The 17,631-nt window shown below is 40.2% G+C and overlaps 2 protein-coding genes across 17 annotated transcripts in view; one reads left to right on the top strand and one right to left on the bottom strand.

The window, feature by feature from the left end:
- The window catches only part of TMEM126A (transmembrane protein 126A), a 187,755-nt gene that overhangs the window by 50,672 nt on the left and 119,452 nt on the right, over positions 1-17,631 (top strand). The window lies entirely within an intron of this gene.
- DLG2 (discs large MAGUK scaffold protein 2) overlaps positions 1-17,631 on the bottom strand; it is a 1,002,605-nt gene that overhangs the window by 873,135 nt on the left and 111,839 nt on the right. For all 16 annotated transcript variants that reach the window (XM_061343348.1, XM_061343335.1, XM_061343334.1 and 13 more), the window contains one exon: positions 7,301-7,443. In XM_061343348.1, coding sequence (XP_061199332.1) covers positions 7,301-7,443 — 143 coding nt within the window. The remainder of the gene's footprint in view (positions 1-7,300; positions 7,444-17,631) is intronic.

The raw sequence follows: 17,631 nt of genomic DNA, 5'->3' as shown, positions 1-17,631 counted from the left end.
TGAATTTTTATAGGGATGTATAGAACAGTCTTGAGGGCCCACATTTTTTAGATAAGCTGTTAGTGTGCAACAGGTTAATGGTTTGTTAATTGCTCCAGGCAGAAGATTTTTAAGTAAAAGGAACTACTGGAACTTTTAACAAGCCAGCACTTAAAGAACAGAGAAGTAATTACAATGTTTGTAATAGCTGGGTACAAGGAGAGCAGCATTCCTGAAGCAAACAGAAATAGGAGTCTTCATTTGGCATGCTGCAATTGACTGCCTTTGCAAAATGAGCCTCTAAACATAAGATATGCATGGAATAACAGGAATTAAACGGAGAACCAGAATCTTTGGGGACCACCTCAAAGCAATGATACCACACTGTGCTGAATGTAGATTGTGCATGTGTGATGACCAAACTTGCACAGTAATTGCAAATGATTCTCATTCAGTATTCTAAAAGTATCTGCACCATATGCCCTATAAGTAAATAGTCTTTTCATGCTATGACACTGGGACAAGCAGACCTTCAGCCACCAGATTTATATGTAAGCATAAGAGCAGAGTGTTCTTTTCCTTCACCTCAACTTTCCATCTGAATAGAAAAACACTGCTGACCAGAAATAAATAGCACTTGAGACTAAGCTAATGGAAATAGAGGTTAAAACAAGGGTAAATTTATGTCTTTTAATGAGTGTTTGGAGCTCAGCACAAACCTGTAGCTTCAAGCACTGTTACTATTGTCATAGCTAAAGTGCAGTTCAATTTTTGTTTTACCAGAGGGATACCTCCATCCAGGTTCTTTTATGTTCTCCATTATTGCATTTTCTGCACATTTCACAGTTTTAATTGTGTCTATCTACACAACATTTAAGTGAGCCATTCTTTACCTAGTGGATGCTCAACCCAACGCAGAGTACTGGGAGGGAAGAATACTTTTTCCCATGCAAGTGACCATTTGCTAAGCTGAGGATCTGGACTCAGACCTGCACACCCACTCTCAGACTGCAGTAACCCACTAATTCAGCTGCATAACTGCAAAGCTTTGACAGCAGAAATGGAGAGTACCTTTCCCCCAGCCTTATCTGGAACTTCATAGTGTGAGAGCCCTCTTCTGAGCAGTGGAAGACCTGACTTTAACCCACTTCCAGCTGAATCCCTACCTCATTTCCTAGGGGGTAAAATAAATCAGTCTTCTCTCTCCAACGGGGACAGTTTAAGAGCCCTAATTTCAATAACACGCTTTCAAGCTGTGAATGTTGGTCTTATAATGCTGGTCCAAAGAAGTAATGAAGCTCTTGGCACAGGCAAAATTACAAACAAACCCTTTCTTCATGGTTTTCAGCAGCCTATTGGGCACATCCCCAGTCAGCATGCTAGCTGCAGTGAATACCATACTGAATGTTTATAAAATAAGGTAATGCTGAGTTTCACAGCACTGAGCACTTTGTGGTTTTAGGCCAAACAAATTAAGATTAGACTTGTAAAACAGCTAAAGCACCCATTATACAGGCTTGACCTTTTCTTACTCTTTCTTGAGCATCTGCTCCTGGCCCTGCTGGAAGCCAGGTACATGGCTACATGGGCAAGATAATTGTTGCTTGGTTTAAATCAATGCAGATGCTTTATTACTGCAATTTGAAATGACTCACTTTAATAGTCGAACTCCTCAGACACTCCTGTGGCACATTACCTTTGCAGTGGCATCTCTCCACAGCCGTGTTCTCAAGGTAGCTAGCTGGCATTTGGCTGTTCCCAAAATGAGCTATAACCATCAGCTCAACATTTAAGTACTGTCAGCATCCACAAGCTACATGTTCCTGGCATACCTTCACAACCTGCTCAGTTAGATGATCTCCAAACACACTTCCTCCTCTATGTGTCAGCAACCTTCTCACTGGACACAGCATCCTGCATCCCCTAAAGGCAGTTTGAGGGAACAAATGTATGGATGCTGTTACAGTGCCTTTCCCACCAGCCATTTGGAGTGGGGTTCTTAATCTTTTATATATTCTCTCCTTTCCAGACTTGGATATACATGGTAGTGACTATGAGGAGGTGGATAAGAGTTGAAGGAAAACAGGAATAAAGGCTTTGCATCTATGATTTTTCAAAACTGGAGCTTGGGTACTTGCCTGGGACAGAGGATTCCATTCTTGAGTATGCCAAAGAAGACAAAATATGCCAGACTTTAATACCCAGAGCAGTAATAGTTATAAGCTCTAGGCTATAGAGTCATGTGTCAGCACTCTGTTTCAATAAATATTTAATTATTCCATATAAATTGGCAACATCCCAACAAGAAAACACAAAATAATACCTGCCAGCATAAGGCATAGTGAGCTCTCATAGGTGAGAAGAGAAGCACTATCAGCTCCTCTCTGGTCAAGAAGGGAGCTGAATATGGAATTCCACATCCTTTGAAAATGCCATAACCAAATAGCTTCTTCGTAAGGAAAACTGTATCAGCAGTGCTTTTACACACATTGAAGAAGTCTAGCTATGGTTTTAGTCATAGAAAAGCAATGATGATTCTGAACCTTAATCAGGATAAGGTATCTACATCTATCTTTATAAGGCAGACTTTAAGGGAACGACATCTTGCCCCATTTTTGGAATTCATTACTTGTTAGTTTATAAGTGTGTTCCGGTTTTTGTGGACCTTAATCCTGGACATCAATTTCCTCCCAAGCAGTACACCACAAGATGTGGCCCTTAAGTGATACCTGGACATGGTGAGATACCTCAGACAACGTAATTCCCAGTTCCCTGCTTTGACTCAGTTCTTAAGTTCTCTTCTCAAACCTCACAGTCCTTCAAGAAGTACCCAGAAGAGGAAGGAATTACAGCCTGCTGTCCCCAAATCCTGACTTAGTATTTTCATTAATAAATAAACCTTGCAGAGTAGTTTCCAGGAAGTTCTTTATGTACATGGAGATACAAAGATATATGGAAAGATACATTGCCTGTGCTATCAGGACTAATTGCCTTCCACAGTGACACAAGCCTTTTTGTTTTGGAGACTAAAATATTTCATACCTCTAAGTACAGCTCCTTTGAGAAGAGTTGAAGCCAACTAATTTTTTTTTTTTCCCAAAAGACCATATTTGTCATTACGAACCAACATTCATTGTTGCATGGACATGTACCGCTCCTAGCTCTAGGATTCCCAACATAAGGGCATTGGCCTGTTGGAGCAAGTCCAGAGTAGGTCACAAAGATGATCAGAGGGCTGGAGCACCTCTCCTAGGGAGACAGGCTGAGAAAGCTGGACTCATTAAGCCTGGAAAAGAGAACGTTCCGGGGAGACCTTAGAGCAGCTCCCAATGCCTAAAGAGGCCAACAAGAAACCTCAAGAGGGGCTTTGGACAAGGGCCTGTAGGAACAGGCCAAGGGGAATGGCTTTAACCTGACAGAGGGGAGACTGAGATGAGCTCTTAGGCAGAAGCTCTTCCCTGTGAGGGTGCTGAGGCGCTGGCACAGGGTGCCCAGAGAATCTATGGCTGCCCCATCCCTGGCAGTGTTCAAGGCCAGGTTGGACACAGGCGCTTGGAGCAAGCTGCTCTGGTGGAAGGTGTCCCTGCCTGTGGCAGGGGTTGGAACTGGATGAGCTTTAAGGTCTCTTCCAACTCAAACTATTCTATGATCAGCTACAATGACAACACTGCTGAGGAAGAGCAGGTCACAAAGATCATTTTAAATGAGTGAGAGAAAAAGAAAGGCAGAGAAGCTGGAAGCTCCTGTTACTATATATGATTAAATATCTGTAAGTAGATTTTGGAACAGGACTGAATAAACTGTTCTCCAGGTCTACGGAAAATTGAAGAACTAATGGGTTCTAATTGCACTTAGAGAAACTCCACTTTCTTGTCAGGAAAGACTTTCTATCAGTGAGGAAATAAGTTTTCCTGGAGAAGCTGTTCACTTTCCACAGTGGGACGTTTTAAAGAGCAGGTTAGACAAACATGTCAGGAACAGTTCAAATACAGTTGATCTGCCCTTGGGCAAGAGAATGAGCAAGATTTGTTCAGGTTTTCTTCAGAGCTATTTTCTGGATCTCCCACATCACAACTACTAGTTTCACTTTCTCACTTTTTCCCTGTTGCATACCCTGCTTGCTGTGTAATATATATAAAACAAATTCAAGTCTTCACAGATAGCACCTAGTAAACAATTTTACTGAATACCAAACTTGCCCCAAACTTTGTTACATTGATTTTGAAACTATCCATCAATTTCAGTTGAATTTTGTCAAGTGATTTTGTCAACCCTAACACCCACCCATCAAAATTATTTTGGTCTATGATATTTATATCTTTGCCAGATACATTCCCACATATATTTTCTTTCTGCACAGGGTGAAATGCAATAGTTTGATTGTAGGTAACACTGCCTTTTGCATCTGGAAACACTGATGTCACATCATTTGAATGACCAAAGCCACTAATGGTGCAGTAAAAAATATCAAGGTTGTGATGTTTAGATGCATAGGTCATACCAAAACTTTTACCAATTTCATGAGGACCAGGAACTTCTTTAGGGTCAATGCCTGAACAGTAGAGTCTAACTAGAAGGATGCAAGTAAAAAAAATGGGGAGAAAACAAAACAAAAGAGTTGTTATCACTAAACCCCAACACACTTTGTTAATTCTCTTGTTTGTAGCCATGGCTTGCTACATGGTGCCATTCATGCTAAAAATCTGGATGCCAGTGTTTCTGGCTCACATGTGGTGAGCTCATATACTCCCCTGACTTCATTTGCTTTCCAAAGGCCATTCAAAATGACAGACTCTAAGTCTGGGAGATGCACTCACTCAGAATAATGAGCGACTACAGAATGGATCATGAGCCTTTCATCTTTCTTAATTTATGACATCCCCATCCCAGTACACTGTAAGAATTAGCATGAGTTTGTTACAGACCACTCAGTTTAGAGGCCAGCCATCTCTGTATGGCAAATTTGTATAGTGTTGCAAACAACAACCTAAAAACTTGCCTGTTATTGTGAAATCTACAGAAGAGCAAATACATCAATATCACAGGACATCTGCCCTGGACAGTGAAAGCTGCTTTCTTTTTTTATCAGCCATTCAGAATGGAACAAAAATACAGAAAAAGAACCAATTTATATAGAAAAATCAACATATGAGCAACCAAGGCAGGTTTCAAGTGGAAGGCATGAAGAGGATGACTTTTGACTGGGCGATCATATTTGGGCTTTCATTGCAGAGGAACACTGCATGAGTGAGGGGAGGATTTTTCTTTCCACATTTGGGACATGTAATTGAGAACGGAAAAGGAAAGTACAAAACCCTCATTTCCCATAACGAATAGGCCATCAATAAGAACTTGTGATTTATCAGACTATCCAGTTACATTTTCATAAGGCAGTTTCTCACAGAAAGCAAAGCACTCTCGTGGATTTGTACAGCAGCTGGTACATTCTGTATGTACTAATCACTTCTGACTCGGAACTGCCGATAGTATGATGTGCTGTTGAAAGGAAAAAAACAACAGCCTACACTTCCAGTCTGTTTTGCCTGCAGTTGGACCCTTAAAACCTATATAAGTACGATTTTCAAAGGGACTAAACATTTTGTGCCCTCATTACACCAATTAAATATATGGATAGAGAGCAAATCTGACAACGGGGGTACCGTGGACTCTCACTGCTCACAGCCTGGTTTGAAATGGATTCTCCAGTTAGAATCATAGAATAGTTAGGGTTGGAAAGAACCTTAAGATCATCCAGTTCCAACCCCCTGCCATGGGCAGGGACACCTCACACTAAACCATATCACCCAAGCCTTCGTCCAACCTGGTCTTGAACACTGCCAGGGATGGAGCATTCACAACCTCTCTGGGCAACCTATTCTAGTTTCTAAGCAGTAGTTTTCTATTGCTTTGCTTTAAATCAGAACATCATTTTCATAATGTAAACAAAGTTTGGAGTCAGCCCTATATATTCTGCCATTCCCAGCATAGAACTTGGAGTTTAAGTTCGCCTTGACAAAACCAGCAGCACACCTCTTAGACAGTAATGAGGTTAAGGAAGATGTCGTTGAGGGTCAAATACTTTCATGAGGCTGGAATGAAAAGACAGTCTGTGATTCACTGTCTTTGTCAGATGCTCCAAGGGCTAACGTGCTGGAATACACTTCCTCCATTTAAAGCATATAGTTTTGTGGAAAAAAAGGCAGATTAGCTAGCTGCGCCTTCAAGCTGGGACTTGTTCACTCATTCATGGGATATATCTTATGTTAAGACTCATTTGTTCTGATTTCACTCAATCAGAATGCCTGTTCTCATTAATTCTGCAAGTTTCTTTTGTTAATTAATTTTTATAATAAATTTCTTCATTCCTTCAGAGAGTTTTGTTCTAGCTGCCTGCAATTCTGATCTATCCTTGTTAAGAATCACATGCAAGATGTCATGTAGAACTGCAATTTGTTTCTGGTTTTACAGTTTTAAGAAAGAGGAAAGCTCTTAAAAATAGTCACGCCTGTATGGGAAGTGCTTTGGAACAACTTTCAAAACTTGAAATTCTTTTCTTGCCATAACAACAATGGAAATTTTTATACATTTCCCTCGTCTTTGATGTTGGTCTGGAGATTTGCAATTTGCAGTCCATGCCCACTCTATTTCTGTCTCACTGTTTAAGAACAGAGCAATTCATTGCTTGGGTCTGTGGGGTTTGTTTTGTCTTTGAAGTACAAACATGGTGGGAAGCAATTAGTTCAGATTGCTAATTTAGTTAATGATAATCTGGAAGCAGACAGAGGCAGATTGGAGCCGGTGGTGACAAAAAAAGGTTTTGAATCCTTCCAGTAGCTACAGAAGAAAAGCAAAAGTGGATAAGCTTCTTCTAGATATCTCTTCCTCATACAGAGATATTTTGGTTGATGCCTCTGTGCACTTGGGTTATGGAAAAGTTCAGCCCAATGTCAGTCCCAGGAAAATGAAAAGTCTGATTAATTTTTTTACACAGGATACAGTCACTGGAGTATTAATAACCTCAGTGGTCATTAGCAAGTAGAGCAGATATATTCTCTTTAGGGGGTAATCACACACACCAAGTATCAGGTTAAGCACAGCAAGGATGAGAAGTTTTTTGCTTCCCTTTGAAGGGTAGCAATTGAAAGGATGAAGAAGTCAGAGACTTATTCAAGGTCAGAGGGGTAACACTCTACATCTCCCATATCCTAAACTAATTCCTTAATTAAGGACATTCTTTCAATATTATAAATCATTGCATGTCCTTTCACAGGCTTGAGACGTCTCACATATATATATTCTAATTCTTAATCTGTTAAATTACCTCTTGGTTTTTCTGCAGATTTTCATGGTCTGTAGCAGATGTTGTCTTCTCCCATTTCTCTGCAACTTGATTTGCTTCTTCTATTTTTTGCTCATAGCTTTTCTGGGAATTTAGCAGTGTCACTTCATAAAACTCTTGAATATCTGTAAAGAGGAACAAGTAAAAGATTACTTGACATGTTGGCTTTTGAATCCCTGGTGGTTTTCTTTGGCTGATACATACTTACAGATTGTCATCATAATGATAAACACGTATTACATTTCTAGCAAAACACACTGCTATGAAAAATGGTTTTCTAAAATGTCAGTGAGATTCCTGAGGTACAGTCCATTTTAAAGAGGTCTTTACAAATAAATAAATAGGTAAAAATATGCACCAATATAGGTAGAACAAGCCCTTCTACAAGTAGTAGCCACTGATTGTTTTAACTGGTAAACTAGAAACTTGAAGATATAAAGTGCCCTAAGGGAAACTGGTTGTTAACACCCACCCCAGACACCTCAGCCACTCCCAGCCCTATCTGCAGGTGCCTTTGGGAATACTTTTAAGCAGGATACATAACTTGAGGGAAGACTTTGTGGATTCTTCACTTCAACCTGTTGTCAATCAGAATTGGCTAGTTAATGTTGTGGTTTGAGAATAATCAACAAGTCAGGTCTTAATATCCTGTTTAAATGTTTTTATCACACTGATTTCCATGGGCTATGAACAGATACACAGGATCCATCAGTGAAAACACCTTCAACTGAAACCTGTCCATGTAATGACAGGAGAGAGGGAAAAAAAAAGGTGTTTCCTTTCCCTGGGATGAGAAGTTTTTAGTCAAATACTCACAAACAGGAGGTGACATGTTGTCTAAGAGATATCTGACTCACCAAAGAAAATCACATTATTTTAATCAAGAACAGACTTTCTCATGGATAAGAAAGAAGGGAGAAACATTACAGCTACCTGGATACCCACTGGGACTTCAAAGGGAGGACTGTTCATAAAGACTACCATGCTTTCAGTAAATGGCTCTCTCTAATGAGTGCTACCTAGGGCATAAAGAGTGTGGGAAAGCATGACACTGAACAGGTAAGTGTCAGGAAAGCAGAAAAGGGAACAGAGAAATATTTCTGGTATTAAGTGGAGAACTTATAAAGAATATTCAAGGTTATTCTGCATACACAATGTCTTTCAGAAACATTTGTGACTGTGCTTTTTATTTTCTGTTTTGTGAAGAAATGTTCAGTTTGCATGTTACCTTAAGTTGGACTGAATTAATACTAGCCCCAAGGCAACCAGAAAATCAGAAAACACTTCTGAATTAAAGATGGAATAAAGCTATACATGAGACTATCAGGAGACAGAGCACCCCAGGATGCTTCAACATGCCTAAAAGTAAAGAGTATGCTCCCCATGAAAGCTTCTTCAACCAGAAGGAAGAAATCTTCCAACATTAGTGATAGAGCCTGCCTTGCAAAGAGGAAAATACTGGGATCATGTCTGGACTTCATAGGTAGCCAAGGATTTTGTCAGACAGATCTCACATCTGGGACAGTAAGACATCGGTTCTATAACGATAATAAATAACCTTCTGTGGAAGTACATCTGCATTCTCTGTTACATGCTCTCTCACAATGGGAGGCTGAATTGGACTGTATGTGGCAAGCAGGACTGAAGGATCAAGAGGAGGCACAGAGGAGCACACAGCAGAGGTACCCTGGTTTTCTTCATCTTTCAAGGACCAGTCAAAACTAGTGAACTGGGTCTGTCCTCATCCTCATATTAAGTCTTTGGCCAGATCTCTAGGAGGTGCTCTTCCCTCTTTAGGAACTACTGAAATTAACTTTTCTTCTAACTCCTTTTACAACTTTGACTTATTATATACTCTATTTATCATGTACAATAGTAAAAATCAGAAATTTTAACATTAATAACAGTGATCCATAGGCGGTAGATACTAACTTCAATTTCACATACACATTTGCAAGAATTTAGATTTCATATTTCTAAGAACATTTAATTTCACCAGGAATTAAATTTAAAATTAAATTCTATAAGACAGTTGGACTGAGAATGGAAATTTCATCATTCCCGATGTGGGGAATTTTTTACAGTCATTTTGAATGCTCATAGTGCAATTGCAAACAGTTGTAATACACGGTTCAATGCCAGGTCAGTTTGTATTGCAACTGCAAGTAAAACATATCAGGCTAATATGTAATTATCTCCAGATAAATACTTTGCAGAAAGAAACTAGAAATTGCCCTCCGGCAGTGGCATTCAGCTGGCATAGCTGTCATGATCAGGGTATTAACTGGGTTGACAGTAGCCAGTCAAGGAACAGCAGAACAGTGCTTTTGGTCTACCTTTAAAGACTGTCTTAGTGTTTTCATCAAAAATAAAGCGAGAGCCACATTTGCATGAATATGCACGGGTGCAAAATAAATATCAAAACCTCAAGTCTTTTTGTAGAGGTTCTTATCTATTCTGAGGAGGCCGTGGGTTGCTTTCACTAGAATAACGATCACTGGTGTGCAGAGGAAAGCATTTCAGTGTACTTATGCAGTTACAGAAGAAAGCACAGAGGATTCACTTAGTCAGTTGCTTTGTTATTCCATAAGCTAAAATTGCCACTTCTATGGAACAAGGGCAGCCAGCAACTTGCAGTCAGTCAAGGTTAGCAGAAAATAGGATCTGCAATTTGCTCTGCGTAAAACCCGCTCTACTGAGCTATCTCCATTATGGCAGAGATGCAATCATACTAGGAAGGGGAAATGGCTGAATACTACTGAGGACAGGCAAAGAGATGTAAAGGAGGTGGTGGGATCAAGCAGCTCTAGAATCAAGCTTAAAACCAAGGTCATAAAAAGTAGTTGTGAGAGCATGATAGCTGGCACGTAAAATGACCAAAGTACAATCTGTCATCTAGTGGGGTCTTACAGGAAGATAATCCAACAAAGAGGCTAATATCTTAGAGAAATTAAACCTGTACCAAGTACTTCTTGGCAGTATGTGCCTTCCCTTCCATGAAAACAAGTTCAGATTTCATTCAGAGATGGCATGAGGAACTCTGTGAGTGCAAAACACCTCTCCAGATGAACTGTTTGTATCTCTGTATCATTCCAAACATTTTGTTAAGCAATTAAGACATGTTTGTTTAAAAGCATCTGTGAATCTCACTGGATTTTCAGTCTGACTGAATTTGTTCATTTACTTCTTAAGAGATTACTTACTCTAATAAAATCCACTTGCTCTTCTTTTAGCCTAGCACAAATGTTTTGTCAGTTTTGTTGTATGAATTGCATACAATAAATTCTATATATTCTAATATTAAGCAATCCTAAAGATATCATGATATATTCTATTTTGGATTATTCCATCAAAAGGAAAGTGGAAAAACATTTTCCCTACATTAACATGGTAGAGAATACATCAGTATCACTTTAAAATGCCCATGTCAAGTTACTGTATATCACTGCATCTGTGCTCTGCAGGAAAGCTCCAAGAATTGCCCTTCCCCTTTCTTACAGACATGTGCAAGAGTGAGCAGGCTCTAACCATTATAGATATGCCAGGCAGTGCTTTTTCTTACTAAAGCTGGATGTACTTCTCAGCATGAAGTCTTGTTTTGTTTATTACAGTTTAAATATATACATATACATAAAAATTATTTAGGCTCAAATTTGAGTTGTGCTCACACTTTTTTCTTAAAGAAAATTCAAACAAAAATAATTTTTACAAAGAATAAGAACTGGAGAAGACACAACGCCCTAATCACATGAAAGAGCAACTTTTCTTCCAGACAGCAGCTACACTGAAAGAAAGATGTGTGATGAGACAAAGCTGAACAAGCTGCCTAAACTCTGCCATTTTCTGACTTTTGAGTGATTGGTGTTGCAGCCCTATGAACATTACTCCAGTAGAATTTCTGTCCCAATTTACATGCACCATAATATCCATTCGTCATCGGAATATTTTACAACTCTCATAACAAAAGGATTAAATAACATGAAAACTCAAAAATTTTGACTAGCCTAAGCTACATTCTGTCTTCTGCGACCATAGGCTTTTGCCAGCATTCTAATGAGGAAAAAATAAGATAAAACAATACAATGCCTCATTCATCTCTAAGCACTTCAGCACCAGAAAGACGGAAATAAATCGAAGGTAATTCAGGCAAAGACAGATGATTAAAGGTCTGAGAGGACTAACTTTTGAGCAAAGATTAAAGGAATAGAATAATAACATACACTTTCATACCTCCTTTCATTTCAAAGCAAACCAAACATTAAGAACCATATAGCGCTGGCTGAGAGAATTACACAAGGCCCCAAAGAGCAGTAAACTAGGAGGGTTGAACTGCAGAGGCACACAGGCAAGCACACCAGGTATATCCATCCCTTTGTAATCAACAACCCACTTAGAGGGGCTTCAGAATCACCAGTGGCTTGGCACATTATTCCATTTTTTAAAGTTCTCTTTGTAGATGCAGCTGCACAAGCAAATATGGAGCAGCTCCCCAGCATGCTAGATGAGAGCCTCCCATTCTTACAAGCCACCTTCTTACTCACAATACTCACTTCAGTAGAGTCCTTCAAAGTCAGAAGAAAAAGGCAGTGAGCTTTCACTCCTGTTTATATACCTTGGTGCTCTTCTGATTACTGACCCACCTTCAGCTGTGTAAATCATCATAATTCACCTGGTAGCCTCAAAGCTGGGTGAAGTATATGAGGTAGCTTTGGCATCTGTATGATTTTCACCTACACAGAGAAGCACTGGCAGGTACCAAATGCATCTCAGTAATTTCATGCACATTCAGAGACTTAGCCATCAGGACACATGCATCCCAGTGCACTGAGCAGCTGGCATTGCACCAGTATATCTCTTTAACATCAGCTGACCTGCAGCTGCACTTTGTGGGTACCTAATTGATGCAAAGGGTTAGGAATTAAGGATATCAAAAGATGTGTTTTCTGAGGTAATAAGAGGCTCAACTTGAGCTGCTACAGGTTTACAATGCAGCTATACAGTGAGGATTGATTTACAGGGTACCAAGCACAGGATTCAGAAGAGAGCGGGCATATAGAAAACCAGAGCATGAGTGGAGAGATCTCTTGTACTTCTTTTGTGTTTAAACAAATAAGGTGAGGAAGAGGAAAGTCTGTATTGCAGTAGCAACCAAGCCAATACCAGGCTTTATGATACCATCTATGTTTTATAGAACACAATTAAGCTTAAAAGGATAATCTTGTACATCACTTGGCCTGAAGTTGTACTGCATGTGTCAGCAAATGCTGCCTCCCCAGTGACTTGACAATACATGTGGCTACTTGTAAGAGAGCAATGCAAACTACTCCATGCACTGAACCTCATCCAAAACCCACTTCCAGACACCTACCCACTGCAGCACGTTTTGACCTCCAGGAAGAGAGTATGCTCTGCTGAGGGCTGTTCCAATAGCTGTTACCTTCATCTGTGCTTAGCAATGAGAGAGGATTTTCTTGTGACACACATCTTGCTACCAGCCCTCTTGACATTATGTCTTGAGACAATTTAGAAATGGCACCAGATATTCTGGTATCTGCAGTAATTGTCCGTTGCTTCTGCAGATAGCTGTTCATTTTTGCAATTAGCTGTAACATCATTAACAACATAGAATCCCATTACCCAAGAAACAAGTTCTCCGTGCATCATATTTCGATAGACACATACTGGGAATTGGAACAAATATTCTGTAGGATAAAAAGAAAAGGGCTGGGTTTTTTAACTCTTCTTTCTAGAGATCCTTAGCCATGGAATTATTTTTTCCTGTGCTGTGTCAGTGCCCTGTCTTGCTTTGCAATATAGCTCCCATCTGTTTTTCCAGGGCATTCAGGGACAAGGTAGAACCGGGGTCTAAGGCAACACGCAAACACAAGCTGTTTCCTTTCTGGGAAATTTGGGGCAGTCTTTTTGTCTATGTGTAGGATAGTGTCTATATGTAGCTTTAAATGTTGTGTAACCCAGCATAAATGGCTACTGTCTGGCAGAAGACTGCAAATCAAAATAAAGTCAATTGTTACAGGCTCTTCCTGCAAGTCCTTTTATTTTTTGACTAAGGGAACATTACAGTGTACATCTAAATGGCATCATTTATATCCCAGGGAGCAGATTATGCTGGGTCAGCTTCAGCCATCTGGTCTGAATTATTAGGTAGGAGTAAGGAGGACTGTGCAGGATGTTGTTCAAGAAGGAAAACTGATTCACGCAGTAGAAGTAGCAGGGAAGTGATCAGAGATCCCACCAGCCTGCCAGTAAAGGGCTTTAATTGCCCTGCCCATGGAAGCAGTCCAAAGCGAGGTTAAATAACACACTTCACCAAATGCAACTATGTTTTGTGGGTTTTCTTCAAGTAAAATGCTTCCATATTGAGCAAAATAGCCATTATAGAGATGGAAAAGTAAGAGAAGAAAAAAACGGAGCTTGAAATTGGGTAAGTTTTCAACTAAAGTAGGACTAAGGCACAGACCCTAGGTGAGAAATGGCAAATCTCCAGCTATCAAGCTGGTACACAGCTTTGCAGTCATGGTGAGCTCAAACCTGCCCCCATTAGCATCCCTCAGTGCAGAAGCAGTCAAAAACACACTTCCCACTTCAGCTGTATCTCATCCCCAGGATTTCATATATATGCCTTGGGTCTGCATAAAGTAAAGGTGTTGTGAGATTCAACAGTAACAGAAAAGCTCCAGGATTATTTTTTGCAATTGGCAGGGGTAACACTAAGATATATCAATTCAAAATGAAATTTAGGAGCCCTGTGGCAAGGTTTTCAAACATAAGCATTAGAAACATGGATGCCAACCCAATAGCAAGAGTTACTGCAGGGGGAGAGAACAGGTTCTCTGTTCCATGCAGGCAGTGAAACGGCACAGTGCAAGCCAGGGAAGCATTCTTCTGCCAAATTTCTAGTTGATAAATGTTTCTAAATCTATTAAAAGCAATGTACTCTGTTAGAATATGTACCAAGGTAGTGAGTAAAAAACACAGTTATTAACCTGTCGTGATTCTTGAGCTTCAGGAAACTTCTTCTATTTGGCCTAGATAACTTTTGGAGGTCCCTTCCAACCTGAATTCTCTAACGATCCTGTGGTCCTTTAGGCTGTAAGCTCATTGAGGCAGGAACAATTACTAATCAGGTACATACCTGAGCAAAATTACATCTTTTAATTGAAAAAGCTCTGAAACACTCTACTTGATGTAATAAATTACTAAATGGTTAGTAATTAATGACTTTGCAATAGTAATTTATATGTATATGTGGAAAAACGGTTTTCAGTACTTTTAGCTTTGCTGCACAATAGTGTCATGATTGGTTTTTGCAATATACCCAAAATACAATCAGAGCTCTCCAAAACTTCTCAGCTAGGAATGTTTGCCTCAAAGGCAGTTATCCAAAACCAGGGAGAATAAAATATTTAACACAGATTGCTGTGCACAGAGAAGACAAAATAATTGCTGCAGCCCTCTCTATGTAAGTGATACTTACATTAACAAGTAAAAACTGGAGAACAACAGTCAAGCAGTAAAGCCAGTATTTAAACCTGTTCAGTGATGACATTGACTATATTACTGCAGTTTTCACTATATAGTCTAACCTCATTCATAAATTGGTATTGCAGTCTGCATTTAAGTATTCACCATTGACAATATGTTATGGTTAACATCTATGGTTGCTCATTGTGTTTTCAACAGAACAAGTAAAGAAACTGTGAGACAGGTTCAGTAATGCACAGAAACACAGCCGAAAGTGGGCACAGCAGATTAAATTAGTAAATGCCACACTCAGATCTGCTTATTCTGCTTCTGAAGCTGAAGATGCACAAAAGCAGAGCAGCAAACCCCAAATCCTGCTGTGAGCTTTCATTTTAAACATGCTAGCCAGGGGCCTTAGATCAATGCTCAGCCTGTGAGAGCCAGAGCAGGACCATGAGCACACACTGGCTGCTTTGCACCTCTGGGTAACCAGGCATATTATTGAACCTCTTCCAGGATTTTTCCTGATAGGAAACTATGTAAACAGAAAGTGCTGTTAATTTTACTGTGTGTTCAAAAGTGACAGCTAAGGAAGCATTAAGAGGCAAGGTTTGCTCTGCTTCAGAAAAGACCTTTCATAAAATGACAGTTTCCTTTGAAAAGGATGGCTTACATCCACCTATATCCAAGGTCTTTTACTATGAGCTTAAACCCTCAGCTTTTGTTTTGAACATTGTGTATCTCTCTGCACGTAGCATAGAATCATAGAATCATTTAGGTTGGAAAAGACCTTTAAGATCACCGAGTCCAACTGTTAACCCAGCACTGTCAGGCACAACACTAAACCATGTTCCCCAGCATCACATCTACACATCTTTTAGATACCTCCAGGGATGGTGACTCCACCACTTCCCTGGGCAGCCTGTTCCAATGCTTGACAATAGCATGGGAAGAGGCTTTATTCTTTGTGTGGAGAGTTGGATGCAAAGCCATTACCAGAGAGATTCTTCCCTTGTTTCTGTGCAGCAGTTAACAGTTATTATTGCTCGTCTCTGATCCTGTCGGAGGATCACGCAGCCCCACTGTGGGTCACAGAAGTTATGAACAGACTTTCACCTGAATAGTTGCAACGTGCACTTAAACAACTGCAAAAGAGAGTTTAACAGTGAAAAACTGTTCAGTTATGTAACTTGTTTATTGTGTGGTTTTGTTTGGGGCTCAAGTGCTCAAGATACGATTTCCTTAAGTAAGGACAGTTAGGGAAAATTGTCAAAATTTGACTGTAAAATGAGATACCAAAAGTGCAGGTATGTTTTCACATCTGAGGCAAGAGTTATAAGAAATAAAAAGAGTCAGATTATACATTTCCTCACTTTTCTTTTTGCTTTAATCTTGGAAAGGAACCAGCTGCAAAGCTAATTTCCCACAGACTACGGAGGGAAGCACTGTATACCAGACCAGAACCAGAAAATGATGCATTATTCTATAATCCTCTCCAAGACAGATTAGTCTTATATAGGCTTTTCCACCGCAGCTGCACATAAATAGGTTGGGAGTAGGTAGGATAAATGGAAGATGAAGTGTTTAAAGCATATGCCTTGGGACCTGCAGACTCCAGGGTACTTGCAGATACTCAACAGCACATCCAGGGGTCACCCCTATCAGATACTTCCCACAAGCACCCAGTTTGCTGAAACTCAGAAGGATTTGGGTTCCCATCCTGTCCCCTCAGGTGTTTGGCTCCATTGTACAAAGCAGCACAAGTAGACGGGGCTGTGCAGAAGGCAAAGGGGTGAAGTTATGGCATTTGAGCAGATCTACAGCCCCACAGTGCCAGTCCAGGTTGATAGCACTTAACACGTGTTCCTCCAAGGAAAGTTGTTGTAGCCTTAGGGTGAGCACAGCAATCCTGGGGAGAGTTAGGAACAGAGTGATGCAGTCACCTCAGGATTAACCATAGCTGTTCACAGATTCAAGTCACTGACTGTAATCCCTCCTATGCATTCCTTAATTTGTAAATATTTTCTGGTGAAAGCAATTTGTTTTTGAAAAGAACTAATGTGTTATCTCCTGCACAGGAAAAGACACATATTATGTATATATATGTCTCTTCTAATCAGGCATGGCCACTGCCAGAACAAGGAGATGTGTTTGCTCTCGCAGGAGATCATTCCAACACACAACAATGCAGTACCAGCATGTCCTTCTCCATATTAATAGCTTGGCAGAAACCTGACAAGCACACGAAACACAATTGCAAAGGCTCTCAAAACTGCATGAAGAGGACATCCCACCAGTCTACCTGACACAGTGCCCTAGATGCCCTCCAGGGAGAGGAGAAGGCCAGGAAGGAGCAGCTTGTCTAATACACATCATTCACCCTTTATATCCCAAGGATCCAAGCTTTCTAAAAGTTCTTGCACTTACTTTCCCACACTTGCAGTTACATGGCAAATGACAACTCATACAGCTGTTACAGCACACCTGGTAAGAAACTCAGCACAGAAAATCTTCATCAGCCTCTTTACACCATGAATTTCTTCATTCCTATTTACCATGGATTGTTAACAACATCATTCCTCCTTTCCCCTAACTAATTTGAAACCCCATACCATGCAGAACTTGTCATCACAAAGCAGATACCTGCACAGGGCTTGTACTTCAGGGTATATTACATATTTTTCAGCTGCTTCGAAAGGAAAGGCCCTTGTGCTATCAGTGTTTTCTGTGCTGAGAACAGAATGAACAAGTAGAATGTCGTGATGAACTGGTGTGGCTTCCAAGTGCAAGAAATGTCTCATGTTAGTCTCAGACCTTTTCCGTTATTTTCC

The sequence above is a fragment of the Neopsephotus bourkii genome, unplaced genomic scaffold (genome assembly GCF_033783945.1).
Source record: "Neopsephotus bourkii isolate Nb327-2 ecotype Australia unplaced genomic scaffold, CSIRO-AGI_Nbou_v1 NB_1825, whole genome shotgun sequence".
Taxonomy (NCBI): Eukaryota; Metazoa; Chordata; class Aves; order Psittaciformes; family Psittacidae; genus Neopsephotus; species Neopsephotus bourkii.
This window is presented reverse-complemented; position numbering and strand designations above follow the sequence as displayed.